Source organism: Lytechinus variegatus, chromosome 3 (genome assembly GCF_018143015.1).
Source record: "Lytechinus variegatus isolate NC3 chromosome 3, Lvar_3.0, whole genome shotgun sequence".
In the NCBI taxonomy this organism is placed as follows: domain Eukaryota; kingdom Metazoa; phylum Echinodermata; class Echinoidea; order Temnopleuroida; family Toxopneustidae; genus Lytechinus; species Lytechinus variegatus.
Genome location: NC_054742.1, coordinates 34,547,760 through 34,566,452, shown reverse-complemented (window position 1 = coordinate 34,566,452; position 18,693 = coordinate 34,547,760). Strand labels below are relative to the sequence as shown.

The 18,693-nt window shown below is 33.6% G+C and overlaps 1 protein-coding gene across 13 annotated transcripts in view; it reads left to right on the top strand.

Annotated features, from left to right (window-relative positions):
• Positions 1 to 18,693, top strand: part of LOC121410850 (CLIP-associating protein 1-A-like) — a 74,696-nt gene that overhangs the window by 30,435 nt on the left and 25,568 nt on the right. For 4 of the 13 annotated variants that reach the window (XM_041603189.1, XM_041603187.1, XM_041603190.1 and 1 more), the window contains exons 10-21: positions 1,043 to 1,188; positions 2,192 to 2,327; positions 2,703 to 2,773; positions 4,712 to 4,849; positions 5,375 to 5,569; positions 8,285 to 8,343; positions 11,279 to 11,437; positions 11,673 to 11,738; positions 13,592 to 13,609; positions 15,053 to 15,142; positions 17,294 to 17,458; positions 17,967 to 18,097. In XM_041603189.1, coding sequence (XP_041459123.1) covers positions 1,043 to 1,188; positions 2,192 to 2,327; positions 2,703 to 2,773; positions 4,712 to 4,849; positions 5,375 to 5,569; positions 8,285 to 8,343; positions 11,279 to 11,437; positions 11,673 to 11,738; positions 13,592 to 13,609; positions 15,053 to 15,142; positions 17,294 to 17,458; positions 17,967 to 18,097 — 1,374 coding nt within the window. Of the gene's footprint in view, positions 1 to 1,042; positions 1,189 to 2,191; positions 2,328 to 2,702; positions 2,774 to 4,711; positions 4,850 to 5,374; positions 5,570 to 7,209; positions 7,216 to 8,284; positions 8,344 to 11,278; positions 11,438 to 11,672; positions 11,739 to 13,591; positions 13,610 to 15,052; positions 15,143 to 17,293; positions 17,459 to 17,966; positions 18,098 to 18,693 lie in introns of all 13 variants that reach the window. The other 9 variants (XM_041603183.1, XM_041603186.1, XM_041603192.1 and 6 more) reach the window with 6 other exon arrangements.

Here is an 18,693-nt window from a genome sequence, read left to right as displayed (position 1 = left end):
ATTATAGTAACCATGTAACCCTGAATATCTTGTGCTTGTTTCTGATCACATGACCAAAATCAAAGGTCATTTAGGGTCAGTGAACTTTGGCCATGTTGGGGGTATTTGTTGAATTTGCATCATAACTTAGAAAGTGTATGGATCTACACATGTAGTTCATGAAACATAGACATAAGGGTAATCAAGTATAATTGATTGATTCACATGTCTTAGGTCACATGATCATGGTCAAAGGTCATCTTGGGTCAGTGGACATAGTATTCTTTTGTGAATAATTATTCAATACCTGTTTTCATAGTCACCTCTGCTGCTATATCGAATTGCGGAATGCAGACGAGACTGCCAGAGGCGTTCCACTTGTGTTTTAGAATAATTGATTTTCTTTTTTTTTTTCAAATTTAAAGGACTTCCAAATGATATAGGAATTTCAGTTTTGTGTGCATGAGCAAATAATTAGTATATTATAAAATCTTCTTGAAATTCATAGAAATATATATAGATTATGTATTGTATTCTGATGCATTTTCATCCATTGATATACAAATCATGGTGGTACACAAATTAAAAGAAGAATGAATAGACTTAAATTGCTCAATAATCACTCACACTAAATTTCATTAAAAGTATGGTTGTGTGTATCTGACAGGGGCCTTGGGACCCTCATAAAGAAGTTTATCAATAACGAGTTTCATTCAATCATGGTATAACAAAGAAGTTGGATAGTTAACAGCCGTTGGTTTTGCAGACTTGCAATGAAAATGTCTCCTGCCACACGATATTGGTTGGTTTACTCTATTGTGCCTTAATAAACCATCAAAAAGGTACTATCATTTGTTTTGAAATCATGCCATTTGATTGGTTGATGGCAAATTTGTCACAAATTTTAGTAACGGCAATTGATAACACTTTGTGCAAAACAGGGCACTTATCTATTATTATAAGCGTTAGCGTTAACCATTTGATTTCCTATCTAGGCTTTGTATAGGGACCACCATATATCAGTCTAAAGCAAAGGGTTTTATTTGCTTTCTTTTTTTTTCAGTTGAAGAAATTACGAGCATTCATCATAGCCGGTGCAGCAGAATATGATTGCTTTGGGCAATCACTAAGGCAGATGGAAGAAGCCCTTATTTTGTCAGTCAAAGATCTAAGGTCACAGGTCTTACGAGAAGCTTGTGTCACATTAGCGTGAGTTCACTTCTTTTGCTATCTATCCACATTTTGAAGTCTGTCATAATGTCATTTCATGCCATTATTTTGTTTTCATTTGTATAAAATCACTTGAATTTATACCAATCCATGTAAGTTTCAGTGGATATTGTTACAATACAGCACAGATCAGGGAACTCTGCTGCCTGATACATATACTTTCTGTGAGAGTGTGCTATCTTGTGCATTGGTACTGCATCGATTGTTATAATGGGCAGTACCCCATTGCATGAAGGTTCATTTGCCATTTAATATTGTAACTACTGCCTTGAGGATATTCAACAGCCATTCAAATTTAAAGATTCCATGGAAGTTACCATTGGATTGCAAAGTTAGCATATACAAATAATGTACATCAAGGGCATTAGTAAGAATTACATGTAGAGTGTACCTTTTGGACAGTTCTATACTTATTTAAAGGTAACATGTGCATGTTATTCTAATACCTGAGCAAATTTGCTGAGTATTGTATGTTTCATAAGATGTTGATCCTTGTTATTTAATGAACCATCCTCTCCTCAAAACCATAACCGGTCATTAGAAATAGTCATGACTACCAGTCCAATTTTACTGTTAGCTGAAAGAAATGAATGGTCATTTAATAGATTTCAGCCAATGAGTTGATAAGGTTCCATATCACGATTTTATCTTACCTTTTAATACATTGGACCAAAGCTTATACTTAGGATGTCTTGCCTTATGTAATAGCGGAGTGCAGTTTCATGGGCCCAACCTGTATTAATAGCCGAGTTTACCCACAAAACCAAGTTTCTGTGCATTCATTAGTATTTAACATGGTAAAAGCTCAGTGAGTCTTTGAAAGTTACATTATAGTCTGTTATTAGTGATATATGCATTGTTGAATATATATCTTTTTTTTAATTTGTGCTTGGCAATGAATTTTATTGTTCAGAGAGACTTGATGCTTAGAACCCATTTCTGTACTTGAAGACAAAGTTTTTATCGTGTTCTACCCTTCCAGGTTTTTATCAATTCGTCTGAAGCGGCAGTTTGACCATGCTGCAGAGGTTGTCCTTCCCCATTTATTTATTCTCATTCAGAATAGTGCAAAGGTCATGGCCACATCAAGCATGGTTGCAATAGACGTTATCATTAGGGTAAGTATTTGGAAATATTTACACCTCCATGTCGGGTACATGTTTCCCATGATTCTTTCAAGATATATTAATTTTTTTTTAAAGAATTTTAGATCAGCGTATAATTCAGAATGTCTCCTTGAAGAAAAAATATATGTTGTTTGTGCATCTTTTTAATAATTCTATTAATATGAATAGAATATGGTATATTACAGAGTAGTAGGAATCAAAATCAGGGGGGGGGGGGGTTACAACAAGACTTGACTACAGAAATGTATGATTTTCCAAGTAATAAAACATGTAAAAAATGAAATTTTTGCCAAGTTGTTCCTTATTTATGTCACATTTCTGTAATCTTAACTTATTAACTTAACTTATTATTTCATTATTTCACAGCATACACATTCACCTAGGCTTATACCCATTATGAAAAGCAATGCAACTTCTAAGTCAACTGCCATTAGGAAGTAAGTAATAGTATTTGTGATCTTGATCTTTCAAAAAGTCTCTTGTATCAATCAATTGGATTAATTGTTATAATTCCTGCATAATTTCAATATTTATATACAGTGCGTATCAAAAAAAAGTTTACACTTTGAAAAAGCCCTGGGAATTTAAAAATATACAACATGTGGGTAATTTTTGCACGTATAATCTTGGGTTTGGGTCTCATCTATCCAATGAAAGTAAAAGTTTTGTCAGAATGTTACACTTGAGTGAGCACTGTCCATTTCTGTAAAGCTCGCAGAAATTTGTTTGCGCAGAAATGCTCATTTTCATGCTGTGTCAAGGGGAAAGGGCGAAATCAAACTTACCCTACGAAACATTTATCATACATTTCCCTTGCACTTTTAGTCAATTGAAATAAAACGGATACATTCCAGCATTTTGTAACAATTTTGCCACCCATAGTGAAATTTCAACTCTTATTAAGCACGTTTACCCTATTTGTGCCAGCTGGATCTGAGGACATAACTGAATCTGAAGAAAAGTTTATATCAGACATCTCCAGCATTTTTCACTAAGTTTTTATCATTGAAAGTGGGTTTACATTTCATTTTTCATTTAATACTTGTTTCTCCAAACTTTTCTCAATTTTAGCAATGGTAAACATAATGAAAATCAAGCTTAAGCCATTCCATGTAAATCACACCTCGGTGTAAAGCAAATATCGTCACGATGGGCTTGCTGTCTGGGGGAATGGGGTAGGGCGAAATGCACTCTTCGATGTGTTTTGGGCAAGGAAACAAGTCTAACAAAGTAGAAGATATCTTCAAATCAATTTTACTAGCTAAATTCCATGTGTTCTTCATGATTACGGTCTACTTTTATTCGCATAACTATTTCAATGTTCTGCGCAAATTATTTTTCACTAACTTTTCAAAAGTAAGTAGTGCTCACTCAAGCGGAAATATTTTTTGAAGTTATATCGTTATTTGCTTTAATGGACCTGTACCAATGTTAAAATGTTGAAAAATCTTCAGGATATTACAAATGCATAGTTTTACAGGATTTTTTCAAAGTGTAAACTTTTTTTGATACGCACTGTAGTACTGTTCTCTTACTTGAAATTTTTAAGGCCGAGTCCATCCAGATAATGAGCTCTATTATAAATTAACATGATAATGAAAATTTTATCAAAACTGGATGTAGAATTAAGTAGAAAGGGCACATTTCACTTAATTTTGAAAAAAAGCCATCTACGCAACACAGGTGGTATGCGAATGAGGGAACTGATGATGTCATCTACTCACTATGATGTGACTTTTTATATGCCCGTCTCGACGGACTGTCTGTCCGTCCATAAATTTTCCTTGTAAATACGATAACTTCAGTAATTTTTCTTGCTTGACCAATAGCTCCATTTTCCGCGTTACAGACGGTTGTATTATGTGCTCGCCTTAGCGACACTCTTGTTCAAAAGAATGTTTGATCTATCAGTTCAGCACTAAACCCCTTCCATCCCTGTAAAAAAAAAAAAAACGTAGTTTTGAGAAATTATGTCACAGTGCTTCGAATAAAACAATTTTCTGCTTATTTTGAAGCCCAGTTTATATAATGCAGTCTGATTCAATTGCTTTATCATTGGCAGAGAATCAGGAAAGTGGCTGTTCAAAACTGGAAATTTGTTGGAATTTTGCCATGGAAGTAAATTGACATTAAAAGAGTATTGAAATTTTCATGGATAATATTCACTGTTCAGAGATCACGTTGTATAAAGTTTTGTCATTGAAATTTTCCACGATAGATACCATGAGAAACGTGAAGAAATATAGCATATTGGCAAATATTGTTGAAGTTAATTCCCTTTATTTATTGCTTGTAACTTTCTTTGATTGGTTTATTTAGAGGCTAATATTAACAGCTAAATTAATAGCTTTGTTTCTCTTATGGATTCTTTTCAGGCAAACGTTTACATACATAAGCACGGTATTGAATGTATGGGACACACATGCAATGGAGAGGCATGCTAGCCTTCTCTGTGAGGTCATTCACAAGGGTATTGAGGATGCAGATTCAGAAGCTAGGGCTGTCTCAAGAAAGTAAGTTTCTATTGCCAAGTCTTTTGAGTTAATTTCTCATGTATTGTTTCTAGAATACATGCACCAGTAAAAACAGCATGACCCCTTTAAATTTTTTTTTAATATTATGTAGGTGAGGATTGAAAGGTTTAGATGTTATTTTTAAATCAGTGGTTTTCTTTCGTTAACATAGCAGTCAGTTATTTGACTCTTTTTCACAAGATGGGGAATATGGAAAATGATCAGGTGGGTGTTTCATAAAGCTGTTTGTAAGATAAGAGCGACTTTAAGAACGACTGGTGATCCTTTCTTTTGGTAAATGGTATATTGAATTGGCGATGGTTAGCGCGCAAGAAGGGTTCACCAGTCGTTCTTAAAGTCGCTCTTAACTTACGAACAGCTTTATGAAACGGCCCCCAGGAATGTAATAGAAAGTTCTTATCTATGTGTTGTTCCTTTGTGAAACTTGTGGTTTATTCACATTTCTACTATTTGTTATTACAAGTAGAAGAAATGACTACCCTTTACTTTCTCTTCCCCAAACAGAGCATTCTGGAAGTTCTCAGAGCACTTCAAGAGCCATGCAGACAAGATGTTTAACAACCTTGATGCCTCCAAGCAGAAGATGCTACAAGGAGAGCTGAGCCAGGCATCCAGCTGTACCTCCCTTGATGGCAGGCCGCTTTCACGATCATCCACAGCCAGTTCACATGAAAACCTAAGGTTGGCTAGGGACTACAAGTACGCACACCAAACCCCTCTTATACTTTCAGTTGCAGTTTTATGATTTATGTTTTATTTGCTTGTTTTGCCCCTTGCTTGCTTGCTAGAAATAATTAGATGAATTGATTTGTTTGATCTACTTGGTTTCATACTATTTACATCTTTCTCTCTGTCTCCATCTTCCTTATAATTTCATTTTACATTTGGTACTTCCACTGGATTATACCCATGACACATTTTGTTTTTCTCTGCCTCCATCCATTTTCTTTACTTCTCTCTCATTTCCTATTCTAAGTTAGGTGAGAGTTAAAAAAAAATCAGATCCTTATTATGGTCTGTAAATATGTAAAATGATTTTAACCAGAGACAACATAGCTTACTTAACCTGAATGATAAGTTGAATGTCTACTGATGTCCTTTTGTGAACTTTCAGTCTCTGTATTAATTAGTCCAACCAAGATTGCCTTAAATTCCCTCTTTTCATTTCCTCTTTCATCGCTGTTCTTTGCAGTCTTCCCCTTTTTTCATCATTTGTACTCATTTCCATTAGTATTGATCTTTATAAAAGCAAATGTAGATTAGATTATTATCAATATTATGTTGTGCAGTTGCATGCTGCAGTTGTCATAGTTTCCGAATATTTACTCTTATAAAAAATAGCTATAATTCATTTTCTCATGTATAAGTATGTATGTGGAAGCAATGAAAAAAAAAAACATGTGAAATTGATTGAGTCTTAACATTGCAATACTTAAACGGAAACAGATGGGGGGGGGGTATAAACAAATTTAATTTCAGTTGTGTTTTGTGAATGTGCATTCTTAAAAAAAAATCAAAAAAGAAAAATAGATCAAACTTAAAGGTAACTGCTAGTTTTGGTAACGATATCAAAATGAGTTCGTACAGAATCCAATGAAATGACCACCAAAGTGTCTGTTTGTATAAATAAAACGCATGTGCCAAAGAATTCTGGAAGAAATTGTGTAATTGCTGAGAAATCAGCAAATAAGCACAGGAATCGGGTAGGGCGTCGGGCCCGACGCCCTAAGCAATAATTATACATTGTCCCACGTGCGCTTATCTGTGTTGGGGATCTTCGGTGTGAACATTTTTCAGCGTAGATTTCAAGATTTCACAAAGTTCAGTTAATGTAACTGTACCAGATCTAGATCCTCGATGATATACTGACAATTAAGCCTTGTTTTACAGACTTTCTCATGAAATCAGTGTTTACTGCAACGACTGGAATTTCTCTTTAATGTAACCTGTTGAAAGCTTTGCAAAATGCATTTGGATGACCCTTTCCTTATTGAAAAACACCATCAGTTCATTTGATTTCTTAGAGCTAATGGAATGATATTTATAATGCCCTTTGAAATGTATTGACTTTGTTTTATCTTCCAAACTATTAATAGCTAGAGTAACCCCATTTACCTTTGTATTCTGAATCATTGCCCAGTAACATTCCTCTTCCTGTGTATATTAACTTGTATTAACAATTTCTTGTATCCTTTTATTACCTCTATGTATCTAACAATGATTGTTCATGTTTGCATTGCATTTAATAATTCTCTCTTTTCTCTTGGGTACTTTGTCTCTTTCTCTCTCCCACAATATTATCTGCACGCCCTCCATACAATATGACATCATACATACAGCACAGTGTAAGTCTTCCTATGTATCATAGACAGTGGTTTCATGGGTTGTATTGTGGTCAAATGGAATGGATTTAGTAATCATTGTTCAATATAAAGTGCAGTTCTATGTCACATACCAGAAAGGTATGTGATGGATCACCTATATGAGAGAACGATTCTGATTGGGTTGGTGTTTTAATGAATTTCATATGCAACAAGGGTCTGGATTGGCCATCGTCATTTAGAAATTGCTTTATGTTATGTACATGTATCTAGATCATGGGATTTTCGAGGAAAAGTGAATATTTCAAAGCAATTGAGAAATTAATTATATAAATACAGGTCTCTTGTATGAAGTTAAAGGATTCTTTAATTGATTAATGAGAAATTTCACTTTCCCCAAAAGCTTGTTGCCTACCCAGGACTGTACTTTAATTTTTATTTTTACCACATAAATATGTGGTTAATAATGTTACAAACTGATAATAAGCATGTGTTACCTGTCAGTTTAATTCCAGTTTTTGTTTGTCTTTATATTTTGTTCTTATGTAGGATTTATATTTTCATTTTCACTACTCTATCTTTGCCCTTGACGTACTTCAATGTCTCTTATTTACCTATGAACTTATAACCGGCATCATGCTCTTTCATTAAAATTGGGACAAGAAGTACTGAACTATACTTTCCTAGATTCTCTCTCCAAGGGTGATGGTATATATCGCTATTAAAAAAAAACATGTCCAGCTTATTTTCTAAAACAAAACATTTTTTTACTTTTTCAAGTTTTCATACCATTTTGACATTTAAATGATTTCCAGTAATGACTGATTGATTGCTGGTCATTTCAATATCAAAATACTGAGCAATCAATTACTTTTATGTGTATTATCTGTCAGGATAATATTTTATTGATGATTTTTTAAATATTCTTTGATATTGCGATTGTATGCTTTTTTTGTTTAGCTTGTGTCGTTTATAAAATCTCATTATTCTCAAGTTTTCTTAATGTGATTTGTCAGGTATTGTGTTTATGCATGTTCTATAATATGCCAGTTCCCGGTATCTTTAACAACATTACATCACTTTCTATGTGTAGGACTGCCAGTCTGCCAAGGAGATCAGTTGCATCGAGAGCAAGTCGCACTTCAGATTCTTGTAAGTATTGCAATATTTGCCTTCTCTACTGCTTCTTTGCTCTCTATTTGGCAAACTTGTTCACAAACCAAATTGATTTATTATCTTGATAATACACTTATTCCTGACTGCAGCTGCATTTACCAGACTGGTGTACCGTGAACGTACATGTAGCTGTGACTGGTATTTGATAGAGTTGAACTGTTTATTCTTCCTAGACTTTATCGATTTTATATCATTTTAATAGATGAGAGCTTTATAAAAAATATATTGCAATGGGCTCATTCCTTCTAATTACCTTAAATCTCTCTATTCATCATGCCATTAGTTTATCCTGTGTAGTTTATGAAGAAGAAAAGATGAATTCCTGAATTTATATTTGATTACTTTATAAAGAAAGCAAGTTGCATATGTTCATGCTATAAAAGTGACGTTGGGCGCATTGCATGTATGGCTGAGACACATTGCACAAAAGCAGGCAACAATCACAGGAAATGTGAGCTTTAGGTGGGATTTTCTGCTTCAAATTGTATTTTTAGCTGACTTTGATAGATGGAATCTGACCTTCTCTTGGATCCTGAGAATTTAAAATTGTTGCACCCTTTTTGAGTCATCATGTTCTTATGGTTTATCTGGCTTCCCTCTTTGCAAAGCCAGATTTATACCCCTTATATGCTTTACTCTGCCACCAGAACAATTAGATGCCAGTGGTAACCAGATGAGAATTAATACAAATGAGAATAAAAACAAAATAATTGATATTGTTTAAACATGCCTATAGTATTTTTTCTGTTAAATCTATTATGAGGTGCTAAGCTTTGTGCCGATTAGCACTGGTCTAATCCGAAGAAAAAAAATATGGAGAAACAATATCTTTAGAGAACAGTTATGAAATAATTGCAGAAACGTCTCCTGTTGCTGCCTTTTCTTTCTTAATCCTGAAATATTAAATTAACTTCAATAAAGATAGGCAATGTACACGATATATGCAATATTTTACTACATTATTTCATTTTATATATACAGAATTTGTAACCAATCATGTAATTTATGCATGGCACAGTTCGCTTGTGGGATTATGTCATTGCATGACTGAAAGTGCTTGAATGAAGAGCATGTTTCAAATTGAATGAATTGTTTTACATATCTTAACAATAAATTTTCAACCAAAGTATGTATCATAATAGATACCATCACTCATGTGTTAAAACCATGTATCTCAAAATTTAAAAAGTAATTAAGGACAGCTCAGGAAAAGCTCAAAATATCTAAAAGAAGCAATCTTCTTTTGACTAGAAAGAGTTCTTTCCATGCAGGACTAAGGAGACTTTTCATATAACAAGATGTTGCCACCATACATGTATATCTAAAAAAAAAAGGGCTCTTTCTGATAGGTCTGCTATCATTTTATTTATACTTTTTTTAATCTTTTATTGTTTTAATTGTGTATTAATTATATGGATATTAATGCTGAAAAAAAAGAAATAAAAAAAATCATACAAATTTGCTTCATGAAAATGTTTGGAATGCACTGTTATATTTTGATTAAAAACAAATGACCAAACAAAGTTATCATTAAACCTTGTGTTCATATTTTTTTATTGTGGATATTAAAAATGCTTTTTCTATTTACTTGTTAGCAAAAAGTAAGAGGATTGGTCATTTTCTTCTAGGAAATCATAAAAATTACTTATTAGAATGTTCATGCTTGCTGAGTCTTCTTCAAAGAGTTATTTCTTGTGTGCATGTAATTGCATGACTTTATGTTGCTGCAGCAAGTCAGATCTCAGTGATCAGTAATCTGCTGAAAAGATAGCAACATCACATTAATTGTTCTTGAGGCTCTATTTCTACCATTAAAAATCTACTAGAGTTATAATACATAAAGTTGTAAATTGAACATTGGAGCTCACTTTCAGCTATTTATAAGAAGCTCCAGACTAATCACATTAAATGACATTGATAATGTTACATAAATTGATTTTGACTGTTAGTTATTCACTTCCAACATGTCAAGCAGGAGAGTGTTATGAACTTGAATATGCTTCTGAGTGGACTGGGTTTCACTCGAAAATCATTTAGGAGACTTTACATAAATCTGACGTAGAGTGTTTATTTATTTTCTGTAAAGCAAAAAACTCATAGAAGGGTCAGTTACATGTAGTTTAAATTGATTATTGGCACCTTCAATACTGTGGGAAAAATTGTGAATGCCAGGATCCCATAGAAGAGCCGTGAAGTTTGTAATTATTCACATATACATGTAATTTTGCTGCTTTCCAATGCTTTACTTATTTTCATAATTTCTTTAGCAATAGATGCATGCTCATTAACATTATTAACATGATTAACCGATGTAGATAAAGCATTGACGCACTATTATTATGCACACTTATGCTCATTTATTAGACTACGCTGTAGATTCAATCATGATATCTATGAAATTCATATATGAATCAATTTGATCTAATTTGAGAGCTTCGGTTTTTTTCAACAGCTTGTCTTGATACAGAGTCTATTTTGCTTGAGTAGCCTTTCTAAGAGCATATTCTTTATATTTAGATTGCTGTTATTTTTATCTTTAAATTAATATTTTTGAAAGATATAAAAAAATATGTAGAGTAACAAATAGAAGCATTTTAACGGTAAACATGAATTTTGATATATCAAATAATAATTGGTGACTTATAGCTTTGCTCTTGTTTCTTGAGCCTGTCCTACATGTATGTTTAATTGCAGTGCTAACATGGGTTTTTGTGTTTCTTACAATCCTCTCCTCTTCCTGATTCTCTTTCTTGCTCTACCCCTCTATCTATCATTCCTTTTCTGTCTGCATAATGGACAATACTTCCTCATGCATATCATATACCATCTACTGACATTCTCATGATCATCGTCCCTACAACCATTATCCATACTGGTGTGTCTCATCTGCATTTAACATGCACATGCACAGCGGACAAGCCCGCCCTCTTGAACCAACGTTCCAGCAGTGAGATCAACTTGGCGGCTGCGTCAAGGGCCCGATCACGGTACTCGTCGGCAGGTCAGAGGGCAGCCAGTGGGGCGGCAGCACGTATTTCTAGATCTAAATCAACTTCTCGGGAGAGCTTGGGTAATTTCAAATCACTCTTTTCTTCCTATTTATTCCTATTTACAACAAAATTTTCATTAACCTTATAAAAGTTCAGCAAAAAATAGCAAAATATTTAAAATGTTAGTCACTAACAAACCTCGAAAAGTGATTCAATAAGAGATCATGTAGAACAAGTTTAGCTTCATTTACATGCTTCTAACACTTTGAATGCACATTTAATTCATATGACTTCTTTAATCCACTCCACATGTAGCAAACGACCTAATTTGTGGAACGAACAGTCGAGTAGCTTCCACTCCATTGTCACCAAGACTTCAAGGTAGTGGGGAAAAACAATCTTCTTGTCTGTGTGCTTTTTCTGTCTGCACTGCACTCTAGGAATTAGGGTTGGACTAGCAATCCCCTCAATGATTTCTTTAAAAAAATAATCATAAGTCTATTGTGAAAGATTTTGTTCTAATTTTCTTTTCTTTTGTTTGCATTTTTTTTATTGTGAAATAGCTTAAATGTTTTGCCTACTTTAGGGATCGTATTGTGTTGCTTTTTATCCTGTAGAGAAGAAGTTATCCAAAAAAATATGTGTATATATATTTTACCTTCCACTGACCATGTACAGGAGGTCTAGTAATTTTTGTCTGATATTTTTCATGTTAGGGAATGATTACAAACGTTGAATAATGAAACAAGTTATATTAGATTCTGTAATGGTACTTTTCCTTATAAATATTGATTTGAAAGATAAATAGGGGCTGAGTGGGATGAGGACAGACATAGTCATCACTACATGATCATCAGATGAACTTAAACAACCCTGATATTCATGACCATTCCACTGTTTGATTTGCATGAGTTTTAGTTGTTTAAGGATGTGATCATTTCATATTCACGATTTGTTTTCTTAATTCAGAATTTCAGTATGAACATTTTTTTAAATATGTTTTCTCCTGTATGGTTCATTTAGTTTCAAACATATTTGGATATTTGTTTTCCCTAACAAATTAATCATAAACTTGATGAAAACTGAAGTGATAATGAATTAAACATCCAGTCAAGACAAAATCTGGATAATACTACTTATAGTGAATTGTTAATTGTTACATCACTTTATGCATGTTTGCACATTTATCCTGCAATATGTAAGTAGATTATGTATTTACTGGTAAATATAAATTACAATTTCATTTTCACATAGGAAACTGTTGCTGTTATTTGTTTAGAAATTTTCACATTTCCCCTTTTTTTCATCCTGGCTTTCTCTCTGTGTAAATTCTCTTTTTCCATTGGTCAATTTTATTACCATCCACATGTACAAGATATGAAGTGTTTATTTATTTTTTTTTTTTTAGGGGGGGGGGGCAGGTACAGATGTCATTGGAATCATGATAGTCACCCTGCTTTACATGGAGTACATGTGGTCGTAGCTAAACTTAGATTGATTTTATGTCAGATTGACTTTAAGGAAGAAAATAATTTTTACTTTTGATGATCCATGGCACAGAGGACTTTCTTGCAAGGTTTTTTTTGAGGTTTGAAGCTTTGTGTATTCAAGAGTGTTGATTGATTCAAATTGAACTCAACTATGAATGCCATCATTATTGAACTTGAAGACATGCAGACTCCCCCCCCCATCTTCTTAAGAGACCATGGTTCAAATTGATAACAATAGCCCTTTGATGGCACAAACATTTTTGGTCATAATTATGACACTGCCAGCTTTTCATAGTTGAGACTGAGCGCACTCTTGTTAGACAAGCGAGAGACAGGTAGATGCCTTCTATAGATAGTATTGTCTGTGCTTTCCAAGGCCTTGTAATGTAGCAGTTGATCATATGACTGATTCTATTATTCATTGCATATAATAATCAATATGGTCAATCGTATAAATCAGTCCTACGATCAACACAAAGCTTTGTGTTACTTTACCAAGATATCAACCCTTGATAGAAATCATCAGAAGGGCATTTATTCGTTTACTTTGACTTCATGTCCTTAAGCTTCCATCAGCCATAAACATTTTCACTTTTTGAGAATATCAAGAGAAAATTACTCAACACATTGCAATTTGATGCTGATTGCATTGCAAAGAAAAGATTAAATTGTTTTTTAAAGAAAAGATGAAAACCAAACAATACGTTGATCCATTATTTGTTGCAATTATCTCATCTTCTGCAGCCAAGCGAAGGAAACGAGGTCTGAATTCAACCTGTCGTATCTCCATATTTTTCACACCTAGTCTCAGTCTGTGTAATTGGTCTTTATTATGATTTTCTAGATGTGCAGCTTCCCATTTTATTTTGGTTGATCATGTACTTTTGATTTCGGTTCATTTTGATTGTTGTCTTGTACAATTTGATTTTGTTATCTTTTTTATTAGTTTTGTCTTTTTTATGTATTTGATAAGCTGTCCATATATTTGTATATATATCACAATGGCTGCAACTAGATCAATAATATGAAATGTACATTAATATGAATTAATTGTAAAAGTATAAGACCGGGATTATTTGTTCTACATACATAGATGTTGATTTACAAGTTGAATTTATAATTTACAGGTTTTAAGGGATTATGAATACAATATCCTATATATTTCATTTTGAGAAATGTGTATATATCTCAATTTTTCATAAGCTACAAAGACTTGCATGGCTTCTTAAGAATCCACATTATTGTAAAGAAATCCTCAATCATATTTGACTAAAGTTTATATTCTCTTGAAAAAGGTACAGCATCAAATTCAGTTGTAATACATCTTGTTTTGTCATTTGGCAGCATGAAATTAAGTTTAATTTAAACAATCAAACTGCATATTTCATTGTATTTGAATGTCAAAAAGCTAGCAAAAATATCATTTAACTCTTCATTTGCTGTTGCATATTTCAGATAAGCCAAATTGATATTTGAAGATGCATTGTTAATTAGTTACATGATGAAAGATTATGGAAAAAAATAATGAGTGATTGATTAATGTTGAACTTGTATTTTTTTTTCAACTGTCAAATGAATTACAGGGAATGGCATTGTTTTTGAACTTGTGTAGGAATTTGGTTATTTGGTATGCCACTTGTTTAATTGTGAACTAACATGGTTTGAAATTCCCCAATTCCAATAATAGCCATGTGATCCAACTTATTTGCATTGTTAGCAATGCTCCCCATCCTACTGCTTTCAAAATAATAAGTAACAATTTGTGATTGTTTTGCAGGTAAAAGCCAAAACATAAAAATGAAAATAAATGAATAACAAATAAATGAATAATAGTTGAATGTTTTTGTTTGAAAATTTTCAAATGAGCTATTACCATTTTCATTTGATAATGTGTTTCTACAAAACATTTAACTTGACATTAAGGTTTGATGTGCAAAATTTCAATGAGAATGTAAATATGTATTTTAAATTAATCGATATAATACCACATGTGTGTTGAGCAGATCTATATCACAGTTTTCTTATTATTCCTAGAGATATAGTCAAATGATTTTTTATAATCCTATTTCTTTTGTAAGTACACTATTTGTCTTCTTAATACCTTTCCACCGTTTGCATGTGATACCTTTGTCTACTCAACTGTTTTTTCCCCATCCTTTATGGTAGTGGATATTTGTGTGACTTTTGTTCTATCACTCATTTCAGCTGCTACTCCCAGAGGATCCTCTCTTCTTCAAACTCCTAATGGTCGTGCAGGGAGAACACGATCGAGAATTGGGGTTTCCCAATCACAACGTAAGTTACTTGCAGAAAATGTTAGTTTCAAAACGCCTTAATTATCTCAGTAAATTCCTTACCAACTAGAGCTATAAATTATCTATGGATATAAACACAACAAAAAAGTAAGTCCCCCCTTAAACAAACATCAATAATTTCCGAACCAATGCCAGTTTTTAATATATTTTTACATGAGCGTGTAGGTAATTTTATAAGCTACCCTCTGAGGAAATGTTATGGACGTATTTTACGTCATGCTTCAGTGGGCACCGTCAGAAGGCAAAAATGTCACTTTTCAAAAGTCACAAGCCAAATATCTTGACTTTGATTCCATTTTATTGGAACCATTGCACATTTTCATCATGAAAAATAGTCAGAAGGCTTGTAAAAGGTACTGTCTAAAAGACGATACGTTTTTGGCTAAATTTCACGGTTGAATAAACACAAGTTTAAATTTGCTATACTTGGATTTTTGACACATTTCTATCAATAAAAATGATAGAATATGATGACAGTTATTTTTGGGAAGAGTATCTTCAACAATATTCATTGTTTCACGGTTCAATGAACATTTATTGAAAACAAAAAATACAATATTCAAATATCATAGGCAAGTATTGTTTCATTGTGGTAACTGGAAATGATTTTTTTCTCAACTTTTTTGTTATGTTCATGACCAATTAACATGCTTCAATGATTCAAAGGCGTTTAAATAAGCATCCACGCTTGAATGAACATGTGGAATGTGATTAGCTCTTTTTTACATTATTGGAAAAAATGCAATTTGTAACTATGGATATCTGTCACAAACCTCCTTGCATAGTTCATTTGATTTGATTTTTATGAAAATCCCGATGTTTAATGCACCAGTGAGCACACAATATTCCAAAATTATGCAATGAGAAGAAAGTTCAAGGCCTTGGCCCCACTCTGTGCCGTATCAAATTGTTATTTTGGTGTGCGCACCTTTGAGATAGTGTTACTCTGAAGCCATATGCGAAGTTTCATGAAATAACTGTTGGTAGAAGTAACAAAAACTGCCCTTGAAACAAACCCTCATTTCAGATTTGTTAAAATTTTGACTCCCTCTCTCATGGACTTGTGTACATTATGGGTGCATATGTTTAAGAATAAGTAACCCCTTATTCAATAAGATGAAACTTTTTTTCAAGGCTGTCTTTAGCAATGTCGTTTGGCAGTAATGTTTATCAACCTATGGGCAGAATTCTGTGCAAAAATGAAATCAATTTGCTTATTTATGGGTGAGTGACCACGAATCAAAGTGGGAAAATGGGTATTTTCAATGTTAAAGGGTAATAAAGTGAATGTTGGGGGCAAATTTGGTTTAAAATGTGACTTTAATTGCTGTTGTTTTAATCCTCCATCATTTCTATCACTACACACTTTCCGAATTTTAAACATTTTCATGGTTGAGCAAGCACATTTGAAACCTTAGGAATCTAATTTTTCCCCAGGAGTTGCCTTAAGAGTGTAGAAAACCACCTACGAAATATCATATCTCAAAATAATTCCGTTCAAAAGTTACTGCAATTTGATTTAGGGGGGACTTACTTTTTTTGTTGTGTATATATTAGAAATTCAATTTTTGTTTGATTTCTGAATCATATCTATAATCTGATGCATGATAGTAAATATGAAAAGTTGAATCAAGGTTCCCAATGAATTAACAAAGAAATAAGGACGGTGACTTTATTGACTGTTGCACCATGGGATTACTGAAGGAGGTATAAGCCCAACATATTAAAAAACAATAAAATGTCTATTTAATGAAACAATATGTATAGATATAAATAACTATTAATGGAATGGAAGAAACTCTTTGCTGCTTAATCCTAAATTAAACTTTAATGAATTAATATGAAGCAACTTCAATATTCGGCCATGATGGTAAGCTTCTTTTTATGTGACTTCTTCTTTCACTCCGTTTTCAGTGCCTGTCTGTGCTATCTTCTATGACCTTGCTTCAAAATCTTCACATATGATCTAATTTTTAAAGCTTAGTTTATTCACCAGCTTTAGCAGAGTGGCTCTGAACTTCCTTGTCTGAGAGTTGAAAGGTGAAATACATTTCCCAAAGTACACCATATTGTATCTTGTGCACCAAAGGGTGGATGGAAAATCAACAATATTGATATTTGTTGTTTGCAGCTGGTAGCAGGTCTAACAGCCGGTCCAGCTCACCTTCGACAGCCTCCTCAAGATATTCCAACATTCAGACCAACGGTAGGACAAGGAGGAAGAGTGGAATTCCAGTGCCTCGTAGTCAAGGGGCAAGCAGAGAGGCCAGTCCTAACAGATATGGATATGCTAGTGGTTAGTTAATTGTTTCCCTAGAAATATAATTTTTTACAATTGAGTTATAGTTTTGATGCTAGTTTTAACAGATACGGTAATGCTTCTTGTCTTTTCATTAATTTTTCTTGCCAAAAATAATCTCAGAAACTCCCATCTTTATGATATTTGCAAGTATGCAAGGAAGATTTTGATAGTGTTAATGCAGTCAAACTTGTGTTAGTGGTCACCTGTCTTTAGTGGCCACTAAAACTAATTCCCATGGAGGAAGATTGTGTGTAGAAGAACCTGTCTATAGCAGCCACTTGTCTGATTCCTTGGGTGGTCACTATAGAGAGGTTTCAATGTATGTGCATCATTAATTGCTATCATTATAGGATGGGAATATATGGATACAAACCATACCAAAGTCATTCTTGGGCATCAGTGAGTGCTTAATGCAAATAAAACATGTTGCGCTAAAATTTGTTGTATATCATGAGTAATGTGATTTCAAAATTTTACTCCCAATTGTGACCTTCATTTGCAGCTCGAGAGAGGCGGCAGAGTGGATCATCTCTTGGTCCTGCACAGAGAGAGCCCAAAGAGAAGCAGAACATCATGGCCCAGAGAGTCCTGGTTCCTGGCCAAGATGCAGAGGCTGCCTTAGCTGATGCTCTGGTGAGTAATCCTACATCGACCAACTGACAGGGTCAAATGTCTTGTTTGGTGGCTTTCACTTGTCATCTAGATGTAAAGCCACATTTGGTTAAATACCCAAACTAAAGAAGTTATAGGCTATTTCAAGTGGCTCTTTGAGTGTGGGGACTATCAGCTTGAATTACTTGAAAGAACCATTTCAATCCAGTGATCATTCTTAAAAGTTCAGATTTAACTGCCAAGTTCTTTGCAGGTAGTATTGATTTTTGGGTCATTCATCTACCTAAACCAAAGAAATATGCCAGGAGGTTATATTTTATTTTTACTAGGACACAACTTTCATTATTATTTGGCAAAAGAGAAGTAGCATTCTTTAATAAAATTATGCTCTCAGATTGAAGATTTCAGACTTCATGGATTGCAGTCTGTGTTATCATACAGTCGCATTGAGCATTGAAAATTAATAAAAGTGCTTCATCAGAGATCTCATCTAGTGTAGTGCCTAACCCCTTCCCATAGACTTGTACCTGTAATGCTCTTATTCCGTTCACATTGCGCATTAGAACCTGTTGAGTAGCAGGTGTGGGGATGGCGCATGCATCCCAGACAGGCGGAAA